Source organism: Emys orbicularis, chromosome 12, assembly GCF_028017835.1.
Source record: "Emys orbicularis isolate rEmyOrb1 chromosome 12, rEmyOrb1.hap1, whole genome shotgun sequence".
Classification (NCBI taxonomy): Eukaryota; Metazoa; Chordata; order Testudines; family Emydidae; genus Emys; species Emys orbicularis.
The window spans coordinates 6,987,922-7,004,420 of NC_088694.1; the positions used below are offsets into that span (position 1 = coordinate 6,987,922).

General features: G+C 37.5%; 1 protein-coding gene across 1 annotated transcript in view; it reads left to right on the plus strand.

The window, feature by feature from the left end:
* Positions 1-16,015: 16,015 nt before the first annotated feature.
* Positions 16,016-16,499, plus strand: part of DIDO1 (death inducer-obliterator 1) — a 66,231-nt gene continuing 65,747 nt past the window's right edge. The window contains exon 1 of the mRNA XM_065414301.1: positions 16,016-16,180. Within this exon, the coding sequence (XP_065270373.1) occupies positions 16,016-16,180 (165 nt within the window). The remainder of the gene's footprint in view (positions 16,181-16,499) is intronic.

Sequence of the window (16,499 nt, forward strand, 5' to 3'; positions counted from 1 at the left end):
TAAGATGTTCCACTTTAGAAACCATTGTAGTAGTGGGTGAAATCCTGGCCCCATTGAAGCCAATGGCCAAACTTCCATTGACTGTAATGGGGCCAAGATTTTCCCTTGTCTGTCTGTATATTTCATTATAAGATCAGAATAGCATCTCACACTATAGTGATACTGTGCTGTGGAGGTGTTTTTTTGTTTGTCTTTGTAACTATTTTATATATTTGGGAAGTTTTAACAGGTTTGCAAATCCTTGCCATGTATATTTCAGAGAAAAAACAATAATTACAGATTTTGTTTCAAGAAACGTACATTAATATAATCAGAACTCTGTTTACCAGGCCAGGCTGTTGACATCATATAGAGTTGTGCTCTGGAGGTTTAAAAATTAGTGTCTTATCAAAATGTTTCACACTAAGCATCCTGCCTGTTTCTAGTTTTAAATACTTTAAATACACCTTTTTCTGTTTCTCATGACCGCTGTGCTCATGGACCCAGAAATTAAAAGCAAGGTTTAATACACCTGCCCTGAGGCCAGTTAGTTTTCTGGACCTACTACAATTTTGCATATGACAGTACCCTGACTTATCAGTTGGATGGTTATGGCACATGTCGATCTTTGAGCTATTAAGTTTTACGCTAACTATGCTGGCTTACCATTTTAGGAATAGTTTCAATCATTAATTAACTATACTGCCTTCTTGTGTACTGTTTCTGTACACTGTTGCTTAATACATGAATTGTAGGTAGGCAGAATTCAGTTATCCAAATTGGAATTTGATCTAAATTCTGGGAATAATACCCCTACCCTTGTGAAAAAAACAACAAAAACACCCATAGAGTCTTTAGTGTCAGGACTACTGATTTGCCCCAATTCTAAAACAACTGCTGTGCATTCAGTAGTGTAGTGTCCCCAAAGGGCATAATGGAGAATTGGTTAATACTACTTCAAAGGGAAGAGTGCCAAGTTATGTGAATCAGTATTGCTGAAGCTCTTTGTTGACTGGACAATTGCTGGAAATATATTTTGAACACTGGTAATGAGGAAGTTCAATAGCAGAACTCAACTATAGTGCAGGTAAGTAGTTCAGATTTGAAAAATAGTGAACAAGCTGTATTGCATAAGCAGTATACAAGCTCTCTTTTGCAGGATACTGGAGAAAGTATGCTAAATACTACAGTATATTAAAAAGACAAAGTGGGTGAGGTAATATCTTTTATTGGACTAACTTCTGTTCGTGAAAGAGACAGGATTTCGAGTTTACACAGAATTCTTCTTGACGCCTGTAAGTGGGAGGGGAGGGATAGCTCAGTGGTTTGAGCATTGGCCTGCTAAACCCAGGGTTGTGAGTTCAATCCTTGAGGGGGCCATTTAGGGATATGGGGCAAAAATCTGTTGGATGATTTAATTGGGGATTGGTCCTGCTTTGAGCAGGGGGTTGGGCTAGATGATCTCCTGAGGTCCCTTCCAACCCTAATATTCTATGAAACAAAAGATATTACCTTACCCATCTTGTGTGTCTAATATTCTGGGACCAGCACAACTACAACAGTACTGCAAACTGTACTGTATGTTGACTATGTAATATTAATATCTAGTGACAGTTTGATATGAAGCGACTAAATTATAGTTTTGTTTTACTATTCTTAAGGTCAGGACATGAAAAATCTACTTGCCTGGGGCAAGTAGGAAGTTTTCCTGGACAACTATCATTAACTTTTGCAGAATCAAAGGTTTTACCTAATGGGGAGAAAAATTTCACTTTTTTTCTCCTGTGTAAAGTATGACTCTTTTCCAAAGTCTGCAGACAGATGATTTAGGAGTGTCTGATGCTGCTCAGGGCTTTCCCAAATGGCAGACCAGTTGAAATTCTCTAGAGTCTTTATTAGTTTTACTTCTGCTGTTCACAACCCTGGGTGCAGCATCAAGAACATAAATCAGGTCAAAAACAACAAGGAGTCTGGTGGCACCTTAAAGACTAACAGATTTATTTGGGCATAAGCTTTCGTGGGTAAAAACCTCACTTCTTCAGATAAATCAGGTTAGTTTCACTCTTCTGCTGCTTGGGAAATCTATGAGCTTCAGCAGAGGCAGACAGTGCAGCAGCTTCCTGGTAAAAGGGGTACTAGAATGATGATAATCCAGTTTACCACAGCCAGAATGTTGGTCTAGTGGTAAAATAGCAAAAATTCTTCATCCACCCTCACAGTAGCAAGGGGCCTTTGGAATGGGAGGTGTTCAACTAACTCTGTAGCTGGTCAGTTACTAGTCACTGAATACTTAAACTAATACTGGTGAAATTCATTGAATAACATATTCTACAAGTTTTTTTCCCCCCATAGTCGAACTGATCTTAGTTGTAAGTTAGTTTTTAAAAGCATATTGAATAGTTAATTCTTTAAATTCAGTACACACTAAACAGTATATAACTTTTATTCTTTTAAATTGCTGAGATACGATCTGTGTGGGTGGGAGTGGACTCTGTGTGGAAGCACTGGTATGCTTATGCCCAGTCTACACTCTTAAAAGTTTTGTTGGCATAGGGTTGATTAGGAATCACACCCTTAACGGACATAGCTGTGTTGACAAAAACCCTAGCATGAATGCAATTATATTGGCAAAAAAGTTCTTGCTGGTATAGCTTATTTTGTTCGGGGAACTGGTATAAGTTATACTGGTGTAAGTTATATACAAATAAGTCTTTTGCCTGGTATAAGGTGCCTCGCCACTAAGAGGGTTTTCTGGCAAATACTTTTTCTAGTGTAGACAAGACCTTAGATTTTGAGCTAGTTGGTATTGAGTAATTTTTTTATGCTCTGCTATGGTGTTTGGTTTGCTGTTACAACAGCATGAACGTTAAGGTTGTATCAGAATTTGCATTATAAATTACTGTTTAACTGGCTTCAATCTCAGCCTGGAGAAATTACTTTGGTTTAAAGAAAATCAATAGAAGTCTACCAATATGTGGAGTCAGAATAAAATAAATTTGTAATAGTTAGTGCTCCTCTCATTCTAGCTGATAGTGCATCCTCTTTTTCTTCTCCATTTGTGTTTCCGACTTTCAGCATGCAGGATCAGAGCAGTGTATAGTCAGAATTTCTTCTGTAGGTTTTGCTTCAGAAGATTTTAGGTAGTCTTAAAGGCAGAAAGTAATTTGTTTTCAGGTAAATTTGCTTTTAAATTTTTGTGCCCCCCCCCCCCCCCACACACACACACACTGCAGAAGCCAGGGAAGCAGTTTGTGCTGTATTTCCCTGTCTTTCGCTATAGAATTGATCTGCTCATAATCTCCTTCACCTAGCTGTAACTGTTCTTTCCATTCCTTCCAGGGCCTGCCACCAAAAGCCTGTCTCCCCTTCATAACTTTCCCCAAGCTCCTAGAGTTCTGGAGGGGATAAAAGCATAAAACAGATTGGAGAAGGGGAGAGAGAGGCAGGCATGCTATCATAAAATTGTATTTCTGTGCTTTCTAATGTTTGACTTTTAACATTTTTTAAAATACTGTTCTCAAAAATAATCATGCTTTCAAACCACTGATCTGTGCCTGTAAACTTAACTTCATTTTAGCAAAGTTTTTTTTTTTTTTAATTTGTGGTGATTACTATGACTGGGTAGCTGTGAAGTATAAACTAATTTTTTTAGTTGCGCTAATTAGGTTTTTATTTTTTTTTGGTTGAATAATGGAACCCATGGCAGTATCTTGAATAGAATTTTCTGAAATGGACCTGGGATTTTATGCAAGGTGAATATGCAGCAAAGCTATTGCAGATTTACCAGGATTACCATTTAGACTGTCAAACAAGATTTAGGTGCTGATTCAGTAATCATTTATTGACAGTAACGCTTAACATGAAAAATCCATTTGCTAATTTTATTTTGTTGCTTCTTTTTAATTAGCTTTTCATAAACATATTGTATCTATTGGAATAACATGTTTTTATTGGCAACTGAATCCATTGTTTTTGTTTATAATGATAATTTGTACATCCTTTCTTACTCACTGAGATTTAGACTGCTTTCCCACTCCTTTTCAGAAGTTCATATTGTAAGGCAAGGGATTCTCAACCTTTTTCTTTCTGAAACCCCCCCCCCCCCCATGCTATAAAGACTCCATGGGCCGTTTGTGCCACAACAACTGTTTTTCTGCATAACCAGTAGATTAAAAGCCAGGGCCGGTGTAGCAGGCAGGGTAATTGCCTGGGGCCACACAAAGTTAAGTTGCATGTGCTTCGGCTTCAGCCCCAGGTGGCAGGGCTCGGGCTTCAGCTTTCTGCCCTGGGCACCAGTGAGTCTAATGCTGGCCCTGCTCTCTGGTTTATTTTGGCGGAGCCCCTGAAACCTGCTTGCGGCCCCCCAGGGGCCCCAGACCCCTGTTTGAAAACTGCTGTCGTGAGGAACATTTGATTGGCGTGCATGAGGAAGAAACTTACAGTTTGTGAAAAAAGCTTTAGAAAGAGCAACAATATATTTTATTATAAAAACCATTCCCCAGTACTGTATCACTTCGATCATGGAATTCCCAGTCGCAGAAGCAGGTTAATGTTTACTTCTGTAACGGAAGTGGAGATATGGAAGACCTTGTCCTATAAAGGGATCTGCTGAATATTTGTTAGCTCCAGCTAAGTCACTAGGGGGAGATCATGCTAACTGGTGCCGTCATATACTTTTGAGTTATAGGAAGAGATGGTTTACAATTCCTTAACTACGCTGTAACACATTTGCTAAGTCTGTATAGCTATTAATTATTTTTTGAAGGGCAACTTTTTTTAACTGCTAAAGATTATTTCCTTTTTATCTAGATTATACTTTAAAGTAAACTACCACGTTGGTTTGGCTTTCTAAAATGTACTCATGTTTAATTTGACATGGAGTTAGCTGTTTGAAATAGAACAGGTATTTAAATTAAAATAGACAGGCATTTAAATTTTTAGTCCGATATATTATTGATATCAGAATTGTACTATCATATTTGATTCCTTATAAATGTGCTTTTAATAGGCTCCACTCTGCTAATACAGAACAGACTCTTGTAAATGTATTTGTGCATATATTTGAAAAACTTTATCAGGATGAAAAAACTCTTCATTGAAATGCTACATCTCAATTTCCAGAGATATAAAGGATGTCCAGGAGTATGAAGATACCGATACACAGTCCTAAAAACAATCACAGAGCACTATATCAACATTCATATGTGTCTCACCTCTAACATGAAATAATTGCAAGTTGTTGGCACCTCTTTTTGGGAAGGAGAGGAAGCTTCAGAGAAAAATGGTTGTGTAACTCAGCTATACATTGCCAAATCTACATTTACTCTTGCAAATTGTAAAGCATTTATTAACATTTGAGAGTGTGACATTATTTCATGGGAAGTAGTTTTTGATTAGGTACAGTACAACATCAGAGTTACCAATACCAGAGTTATGAACTGACCCAGTCACAACCACACACCTCATTTGGAACTGGAAATATGCAATCAAGCAGCAGCAGAGACCAAAAAAAGAAAAAAGGCAAATACAGTATGGTACAGTGTAAAACATAAACTACTAAAAAAATTAAGGGAAAGCAGCATTTTTTCTTCTGCATAGTAAAGTTTCAAAGTTGCATGAAGTCAATGTTCAGTTATAAAATTTTGAAAGAACAACCATAACGTTTTGTTCAGAGTTACGAACATTTCAGAGTTATGAACAACCTCCATTCCCAAGGAGTTTGTAACTCTGCGGTTCTACCGTATGGAAAATATGAAGGAATTTGACTCTGTGATGATTTTTTTTTTTTTTTTTTTTTTTTTAATAAACCAGATAGTATTGCAAGTAAGTGATATGGTAGGCTTGTTTTCCTAAGTGTCCTAATGCTTCGAATTTATGTAGTATTTTCCACTTGCAGGTGTCAAAGCACTTTACAAAGGAAGTTACACTGTTAAATTTTCTGTAGTAGCTTTCATGTTCGTGGACTTCACAATCCTTAGTTAATTACAAACATTGCAACATACTTTTTATTGTGTAAATATTTATTTTAAGCATCAGATCTTTTAAAGATAACTACATGATGGACTAGCGCACACAATATCTTCATAGACCAAAATTACAAAGGAAGCCTTAGTGACTTACTACTGTGTGAGTTTGTAATGACATGCACTTTTTAGCATGATAAAGAACCGTTATTCTAACATGGAATATTTTTCACAAGTTTATTCTTATTTGTGAATCCAGTCACACTAATACTGGTAAGCATTAGCCCCATTTTACACGAAAACTAAGACACAGATAAGTTAGTTCACCAAGGACATTCAAGGTGTCAGTGGCAGACCTGAGGCTCCAACCCAGGTCTCCTGACTCCAGTCAACATCCCTATCGACTGGATGGTATAGATAAAATTTCAGGATATAAAATCATATAACAGTAAAATGTAAAAGGTATGAAAAGAAAATACAAAAAAGTCAATCATTAAAAATATTTGTACAGCTATGTTTTTCAATAAATATGAATGCCATAGAGAAGAAGGAAGAGCAAGAAGAAAAAAATGGAAAAAAGAGATGGGTAAAAGAAGAAATGTAGGTCTGAATATGGACACTGTTCCGTCGTAAATTAATAAAGTATTTGTTTTCACACAGATTGTTCTTCATTAATTTGTAATCTATATATTTCTTTTTCATCTAAAGCTGTTTCAGTTAATGATGTGACCAGTTTCTGTTTGTGCGGGTATTCATGATATTTTTAATGCCTGGGTATTTATATTAATTCAGAGTACTACAAAATTGTAGATAAATTAATCTTAAAGTATTGCTAATTTGGGGTGAGGTCTGATATGAATTCAATTTTCTTGCCCTGAATTGAGATTGAAAATGATGAACCAGTCAGTATTTGTAATAAAGAGCAGTTATACTGGCTCCTTATCTTTTGATAATGGCATAAACGTATGGAGGTCTTTTTGTCATCACACTTTTGTCATTACTCAAATGTGCATTTAAAAAAAACCCCATGCATCTTGCAAAAGGTTGTCTGTATTAGTGATAACTCAGCTTACCTTGATACTGATGTAAATGTCCCAATCTGAATATTTACTTCTTAGTACACTGTGTTGGAGGTGATTTGGAATAACTCTGAGACAGCCACATCAAACTGTATTAATGGAAAATCAAAAAAAGCAAATGGTGTTGAATTATCATAGGACTGTGGGCAGTTGTAAAAATGCCATTTAATGAGGCACCTGTGAGAAAGCTTGTCCCTTATACTTCTTCCTCAAGTGTGCTGCTTCTGTAAGATAACTACTAGTAGCAGTTAAAGGAAAACTAAACTATACAATATATCATCAATAAGAGTGGTGAAACTTCTAGTTCTAACGAAGATTATATTACTAAGTGTTTAAGTCTTATACATAAATCATTAGATCTTGGTGAAATTAAAGCCTTCTAACGTAAACATCGAGAGGTAAACATTGATTAAGATGAGTCCAGTGGCAGTATTTACATGTAGAGACAGTTATGAATTAAGATAATCATGGTGTTTGTTTATATGTGTGTTGTTAAATGCTGAAATTTCTCATCAGAGTATTTGAGTAGATTTTGTGTTTTCAGCAGCAAAAAGCTGCAGAAGCTTGTGGAAGAGTTATTCTCCAGCCATCTCTGCAGGGCTTCATGAGGGATTCCTTTTTCCAAGTTTGAGGCTGCTATTTTATGATACTCAACAACTGACAAAGTAATATTTCAGGTACTTAAAATAGTTAAAACTTCCTTGAGATAGGGGAAGGATTGTTTGGAGTGGAAAGGGAGTGTCTGCTTTTGCTTGCCGCTGCTTGGGGAGAAGAAGGGAGTGAAGACTTTTGCTTGCAGCTTCAGTGTCTTTCATGGACTATTTCAGTACAGTGACCTTCCAAATGCTGTTGACAAATAATGGAGTATAACAGTCATCCTTATTCTGAACAGCTCAGGATTTCCTTGATCAACAGAGCCATTTAGTGGGACAAAAAATTCAGGTTTTTTTTGGCAGATCCGGTTTCAACAGAAGCTGCCATAAAAAGCATCAAAGTACGTTTATACCATGAAAAGCGACTGTAAAAAGTGCCATTTGAAGTTTTCATGTTCATTGTCTCCTACTCCAAATTTGTGAAATTTGCAAGTAAGTGTATATTTTTGTAACTTGTAAACTCCTTTTGGATTTGTAAGTCAAGCTGGGTTCTTTTTCTCTCTCAACATCACCAATCAATAATGATTCTACAGGTGGAATTCAGTTAGATTGCTGATGATGCATGAACCACAATAAAAGTCCATTTCACAGTTTGGAGGCTGTACTGACTGCAATACTAACAAAAATAAAATATTTTATACTTACTATAAGATATAATTTTCAGCACTTCTTACTTTGATTAATGAGTGTTAGAATTTGGGAGCCTTTGGAGAAACAATGTGCAATATTTAATGTTCCTTCACAAGTTTTGGAAGAAAGGTTTCCAAATCTTCCATAGCAAGGCTGGTTAAATACAGACTTACAGAGGTAGGCAAGGCAAAAGGGATTGTCCCATAACGATATATCAAGACACAGGTCCATTAGGGCCGTGCCTTCCACATAGGTCTGTGCTTCATAGGATTACATATATACTACCATTACTTGGCCTAGGCCCTAAAACAGTGGTTCTCAAACTATTGTACGGGTGACCCCTTTCACATAGCAAGCCTCTGAATTTGACCCCCTTTATAAATTAAAAACACTTGTTTATATATTTAACACCATTATAAATGCTGGAGGCAAAGCAGGGTTTGGGGTGGAGGCTGACAGCTCGTGACCCCTCATGTAATAACCTCGTGACCCCCTAAGGGGTCCCGACCCCCAGTTTGAGAATCCTTGCCCTAAAATATCCATTTTGATTATACTAATAACTGCACCTCTTATTGTTGTCAAAAATAGTAGACAGTGGGAGACTGTAATAGGCTGCAGTAGAAATTTGACTTCTGCAAGAAAAACCAGTAAACGTATTACTCCATACATATTTTAAGGGATTTTTCTGTGTTCCACCTATCTTTAATCACTGACATGACATACTGAAACAGTGACAAGTATTTCTAAAAACTGTTCTGTTCTGAAAACGTAAACTTCTTTTTTGGTAAATTTTTACTTCGCTGTTTGAAGTTACTAGAATGAATTAATGGAATTTTCCTTTAAACTTAGTATCATAGAAAGAACTGCACTCTGATTTTGAAATTTTTTCCCAAGACTTACTGTCCCAAGGAGTAAGCCTACTAATGCTACTATGTTCCCAAATAGCCACGGACCCTTAAAAAGTATGGTCTTGCAAATTAAAGGAATTGAAACTGTTTTGTACCGTTTGTACTGTATCTAACTGTAGCATTGGCAATCAATTTTTTATTGAATAAACTTAAAAATACCCAGAACAAACATAACTTTGTGCTTTTGTTATAATCACGTTTCCCCTTTTTGATTTAATTCCACTTCTTATTTCCTATTGTAGATTGTTCTATATTTTCTGTATTGTTTTGAATGTTCCCTCTTTATTTTTCACCCTTTATATTCTTTTCCTATATTGTACTATGTTCTCCTTTCTCTTATATGTTTTGTCTCTTCCTCCTTTTCCTATAAACATCTTTGTTTTTCTTTAATTTATCCCATTTATTCTGTTTTTAACCTCCACACGCCTGTTTGTTTTCACGGATGAATCTATACATATCTACTCACATTTACACTTGCATTATTTGCATGCACTTACTCCTGAAAAGACCCACTTGCTCACATGCAGCCATCTGCTAACAGATTCACTCCTGACTCCTCCCATCTTCCAGTGAATAAAAACAGTGAATCCCAGGGCCTGCCTTTTTTTGTTACTCCTACAATCCTAGTAGTTGAAACACCTTTTTCTTCCTCTTAAAAGAGTCCTATAGTACCTCTTTAGGGCTAATAAATGGACTTTAATGGAATTACTCATGTTTAAAGTTAAATGCTTTGCAGGATCAGGGCCTTAGTCTAGCACTTCAAATTTAGCATTGAAAGTATGTAAACGCACCCATCCATAATGGTTACTTCAGTCATGTAAGATGGTGACATTGCGAAGAGAAGTTTTACGAAGTCTTCGCAAAGTTGGCATCCTGTGGATACAGATATCTGCAGATTGACTTATTTGAATATTTTGCCTATATGTGACCCCCCCCCCCACGCACACACCTCCCACAATACTGTGTCATTGGCATTTCAGTTACTGACTTTTTTTTGTCCGTGTCTTGAGGATTGTAGCCCAGATTTGATAGCTATATGTCTATTCTGTTTCACAGTATAACATTTTTATATTTGAAGCCTTTCTGGGTTATTCCAAGTTATTGTCCTGAATATAGCTGCTTTTGTTGAAGAGATGTAACCTTATTGTGGTCTTAAAGAAGGCAGGCTATAATGGAATACTTAATGCACTTTGGTTTAAATATAGGAGCATACGGTATATTTGCAGGAGGGAGCATTGTTGTTAGATGGCTTCTTCATTTCTTTGGAATCACTGATGTGTAGGGCTTGAAGATAGAGCTGTCTATTTGTTTTAAGGATGTTTTTACCAAGGTAGAATTAAGGATGTTTATCTTAGATTAACTGTGTAGTCCCATAACTTTTAAGTGTAATATTAATTTTGAAATTCCAAGCTTTAATGTGGGTTTTTTGACTTGTTTGTTTTTTGAAGAAATGACAGCATTTTAAAGTGGTTTCCCCTTAAGTAATTGACAGCTATTCCAATTAGACATGATTTTTTTTTTTTTTTTTGGCCTGTAAATATCCTTTGGTTTAAAGAATGTTTTCAGAATTGCTCAGTGACAGGACTTTCTGGGGAGCTTGCCAGCTATGCAAGGACTGTGTGAAAGGACCGTGCTGGGTATAGAAACTATCAGGCTCCATAACATACGTAGAAACATTAAAACGTTATTTTAAAATAACCACATAAAACTACCAATAGCTAATCACTGTCCAAAGAGTCAGTCTGACCTAACCCGTATGAGTATGAAGATAATCATCCAAACGTGAATTGTGTACAAACTTGAGGTCATGATGTCTCCGACAAACCACTCCAGTGCTATGTTGCTGCTTGTACCTTTGCAGAGTGAAAAATGCCCAAATATTGTCCCTTTTCGGTGCTGTTTCTAAGAGTTCCCTGAGCAACTGTGAAATTGATGAGAAGCAGGTCAATTTCATGCTGCAGCTATTTGCGAAATTTATTAGAGGTTCTCATTACAGCTGCTTGTTTATTTTTTCTTCTCCTTATTAAAGCCAGTGTGTTGAGAAAAGGAATCTTCAACCTCTACTTGTTGAGATTCATTCCTCGTTGCATATTTGTGTGCACTGTAGCCTTGCCAGAGTTAATGAGTATGTCTTTGATTAGGTCAATAATAATATTAGTGATACAAGACCTTCTGATAAGCAGAACAATCTATAATGAGGATCTGACAAGATTCTCTTTCAATTAGTTGCTGAATGCACAAAAGGTGTACTGTGTTTGAAGTCTAGTGATCAACCTTGTAGAAAACTAGAGAATTTGGAGGACGTTCTGTGATTGGCATGAGGAGGGAAAGATTGTCTTGCCATGTTGCTTTCATTCTAGAATTTCTTCAAGCCAGGTAGACATGAGCCCGAGTGCTACCAATATTAAAGTCCAGTTTGCAGCAGTTGTAGGCTAGTTTTTATGCGGTTGGGTGGACAGCTTAGAGGCCATCAAATGTATTATGTGTCTCCATGATGCTCTGTCCTGAGCCAAATCTAGTGCACTACTGGGTAGAATGCCTATGAGGGACAGGTGTCTGACACCATCCAGCCACTGAAGCATTATATATTCTCAGCTTCATCTCTCTACTTATCAGGGTGTTTGGTTGTGAAAGATGTTCTTAATGAGGTGCATCATTACTGATGACAGTTTTGCAGTGAGGGCTTCAAGTTATTTCTTGATGCTGCCCATGTTATCGACAACAGAGCCAAGGTAGGTGATATCACTAACAATATCAACTGGGTGGTCACCCACTAAGATGCTAGAACCCACAGTATGTTCAAAATTGCTGACTAGAAGAATTTTGATTTTACCCAAATGGGAGAGTAGTTGTAGGATTCAGAAGAATGGTTAAATGGTTAACTCTGTTCCTGTAGGTAGGCACCCAGATGTTTCTGAAGGCTGAGATCAGTAAAGCCTGAGATCAGTAAAGCAAGCTGTGATTCACGCTTGGAGCTTAAAATTGGTATGCTCTCACAACTCCCCTTTAGAGACCGTGAAGAGAGGGTTTCATTATGTTTGTTAAAGATTCTGTTTCTCATCACTGCAAACTGATTTGAAGGATAGGAGAGTGATATGTACTGTCTTGTAGAGAGGCTTCCATCATTTCTGCACCTGGCTATATTTGTGTTTAGACCCTTCTAGAATTCAGAACAAAGATTACATGTACCTTCCATTTGAAGCAGAAAATTGCTTTGCCCACTTTCTGTCCAGAATTGCTAAAGCAGAGTAAAATTCAGTTGTTGGACATGCATAGGGCACCAGAGGTTTACATAATGGATCTCAGCATGGAGTAAAGTGCTATTTAGAAAGTAATATCTGAGCCAAGAAGTTTTTAAGATGTTAAAGATTTGTAAGGCATGTAAAACTTCATCAGACATTATACATTAATGTACAGGTGCTTGCAGAAGTGGTTGTTGGCAGAAGGGTGTTGCAGTTGGCTCTGAGATACTATGCTTCCCTAACTCAGGTGCTTGAAGTGTTTTGGGAGAAGTCAGGGGTCTGGACTGGTATAGAAGATCAAAAAGAAAAAATGATTTTTTTCTTACTTAGTGATTTTCTTTCTTTGAGATCTCTGTACCAGTCCAGACACCTTTTTGTTGTAGCTTTTCTGTACGCAGTTTCCATTACAATGTACATGTTCATATTAGTTATTTTTTATTGTTTGTCAGCAGAATTTTTGAGATTCCAAGTATTGCTTTCAATGTATTCAACTGAAGCATGAGGAACAACTAGACTTCTGATTTATAGAGATGTTCTAATGACATGGTAACCATGAGAATAAAACCAGAACACTTTGTGATGTAATAAGAGAATCTAGAAATACGTATAATCTTATTTATGATATCCTGTGTTTTGTATACAAGTTTGTGATAAGAAAATACCCAAGCTATATAAAAAGGTTTATTTTTTATTTTTGGGGTATGGTCACATTACCGTTTTGAAAAAGCAAAACGAGGCGTTGTAGGAGCACTTATTTGTTGGAGGTACCTTCCAATAGACTACAGATGTAGTGATACAATGCTTAATTGTTTGAAGGAGACGTTGTTCAGTGCATCAGTGCGAAATTGAGAAAGGATGAAAACCTTGTTAAGGCCCATTGCACCACTTAAACTTGCAGTGTGGTTGGTTAGGAGAAGCCATCAGTAGGACAGGTCTGGAAGGGGATCCTTCTCCTGCATGTGGCTGAGGGATGTCTCTGTATTAGTTCCTTCTATGCTGAGATGTTATTGAGGTTCAGAGGTTTACCAGAGGGAAGGGCCACAGACTTCATGGTTAAATGGGTCCTGTGACTGTAAGAGTCCAAGTAACACAAAGGAGCTGTAACTTGCACTTCCCGACCATACACTGGAGTAGTAGTAGTGGCAGTGGAGGTGCTACACTGCAGCTCTGCGTCTTTTGCTCTAATCCCTTCCATGCTCCTCCTACGTATAGCTCAGTAATTTAGGATTTGTTTTGAAGTTATTTTCAACCCCGAGGAGAGATTTTTGCCTATATTTATTAAAACTGTCTTGTATTTCAAACACATTTTAGTTACAGTTGGTCATTGAACTTTTTGACACTGTCACTTTTGTCATTGGTATCATGGGAGCTCTTCATATTGAGCAGATCAGAAGAGCTTTTGAAGAAGCTTTTATACAGCTGTCTATCAGTGAGATTCTGTACTTTTTTTTTTGTATGTGTACTCAAAGAACCTCTAAAAGTGATGTGACAATAAAGTGAAATAATGATGGGGTTCTCTAATATAGAAAGTGCTATAATTATACGTACTAGTGGGAGTTTGGTGATTCATTGGTTAGGGCAATGTATTGTTAAAAAGAGCAATTATAAATTGTTGGTTTTTAATAAGTATTAATCTAAATAGGACAGGGATGCAAGGATTTATGGCATCTACAAAAATGTTCTTTTACTCAGCTGAACTGCTGAGAGCCCTATAGTAGACAAATCTTACAGCTGGACAAGTTTTTATTACTGTGCTAATTCAGCCTGCTTTTTAGCAGGTTTAACTAACGTGGTAAAAACTGGTCCAGTGCGGGAGCCTTGTTTACACTAGGTATGTCTACACAGGGGAAAAAAACCCTCATGCAATAATGAGTCTCAGAGCCCAGGTGTTACGCGCTACGGTGCTAAAAATGGCCATGTAGAAGTTCTGGCTTGGGCTCTGAAGCCCTGGAAAGGAGATGGATTTCGGCGCCAGAGCTCCAGCCCAAGCGGGAACATCCTCTCGGCTATTTTTCTTGCTGTAGCACGAAACCCCTTGAATCTGACTCTGTAGACCTGGGCTCTAAGACTTGCTGCTGTAGGGATTTTTTGCAGTATAGGTATATACTCCAAGGCTCCCTGTAGGGTCAGCTAACCAGATAGTAGAACAGGTGGCAAGGTTTATTTTTGTAAGACTGTCCAGTGTAGATGCAGTGTAGGTGACTTTGGTTTCCCATGACAGCTGTATTTGACTGGTACAGTGGAATGGTTGATCTCAAAAGTGAGATTTATGTATGCAATAGACAGAGCTTTCTCTAACCAGTCCATGACTTTGGACCTCTCTTCTGGAAGAGATTTGATTGACTATAATCTTCAGAGTATTCAAAATAAAATATAAAACTCACTTCTTCAACCTAGGTTTCCCACAAATCAAATATTTAAAAATAAATCAAAACCCAAATACCTAACCATACAGACAAACCAAGAACAAAACAAACACATCCTACTCACCTTCCCACCCTCTAACCCCCCAAAGCTATAGAATGGGGAAAGAGAAAAAGAGACATCATCTTATGTTCACTTTAAAATTTGTTGGTCAGGTAAATGGAAGCATTTTTCTTCTGGATATTAAAGTTTCAAAGCTGTATTAAGTCAATGTTCAGTTATAAACTTTTGAAAGAACAACCATAACATTTTGTTCAGAGTTGTGAACAACCTCCATTCCCAAGGTGTTTTGAAACGGTCATGTTAAATTAAAACTCCCTGTTTAAAATGCAGTTTGCAATCTTGCCACTGGGTGGAGTAAAATTATAACAAATTGCAAAATATGATCTATTCCAGTGGTACTCAGCCAGGGGTCAGGAACCCCTGGGGGGCCGTGAGCAGGTTTCAGGGGGTCCTCCGAGCAGGGCCAGTGTTAGACTCACTGGGGCCCAGGGCAGAAAGCCAAAACCCCACCGCATGGGGCTGAAGCCTGGGGCCCTGAGCCCCGCCACCTGGGGTTGAAGCCAAAGCCTGAGCAACTTAGCTTTGCAGTTTTCCCTGTGGCATGGAGCCCCAGGTAATTTCCCTGCTTGTGCCCCCTAATGCCGGCCCTCGCTTTTATATGCAGAAAACCAGTTGTTGTGGCACAGCTGGGCCATGGAGTTTTTATAGCATGTTGGCGGGGGGCTTCAGAAAGAGAGAGGTTGAGAACCCCATATCTATTCAACATCAGAATGTTCCCTAACCTGAGAAAATACCAACTGCAGTGTTGGGTATGCATTGGTAATATCAGATCTGTTCCTCAAGATTAAATATATTGAAGATTATTTTCCATATATAGTCTTTGGACTCTGGTTGATCGCACAAAAATATTAAACTGGATTTATTTGCACAATCAGCAGAGGACATTCTGGAGTCAGTAGTATGTTACAAGCTGAAAGTTTCAAATAAGATATGTTAGGGCAAATATATTTAATTTTTAGTTTTTTTTCAGTGGCATATGTTATATAAGAATAGTAGGCTATTTTATTAGAATTGAACAAGTAGTGATTAGCTGACTTTCCCTCTTCCTTCAGGTATATCTCTTAGAATTGCGTGATGTGTGATGAATTGGAAATTCTGAACAGGGAGATTGAGCGGTTATTACGGAGCAACATCGTGGAAGAAGGCACTTTAAATTCAGACTCTCTTCAGCCATCTACCACTGACTCCTTGGATATAGCCACTGATACAGACAATGAAGCAAAGTACAAATTAGTGCAGGTACCCAATGCCTTAATAAACAGTAATAGGGTTCTCAAAATTAGGTTATACTACTCTGGGTTTTTTATTTGTTTTGTTTTTGGAAGATTTGAAATGTACATGGGAAGTATTTAGAAAGCAGGGAATAACCTGAATTTGTCCACATGCAGCATTAGTTTATCTGTTGCTGTCAGTGGTAGAAAAATTGTTTGGATTGCTTTACTATTTCATGTACCAGCTGAGAAGAATGGCAAATTTCTATTTTCATTTGGAAAATGTAATGGCACTGGGGAGAATGTGGAGATAATTTCCCAAGTAGTAACAAGTAGTTAAAAATAGC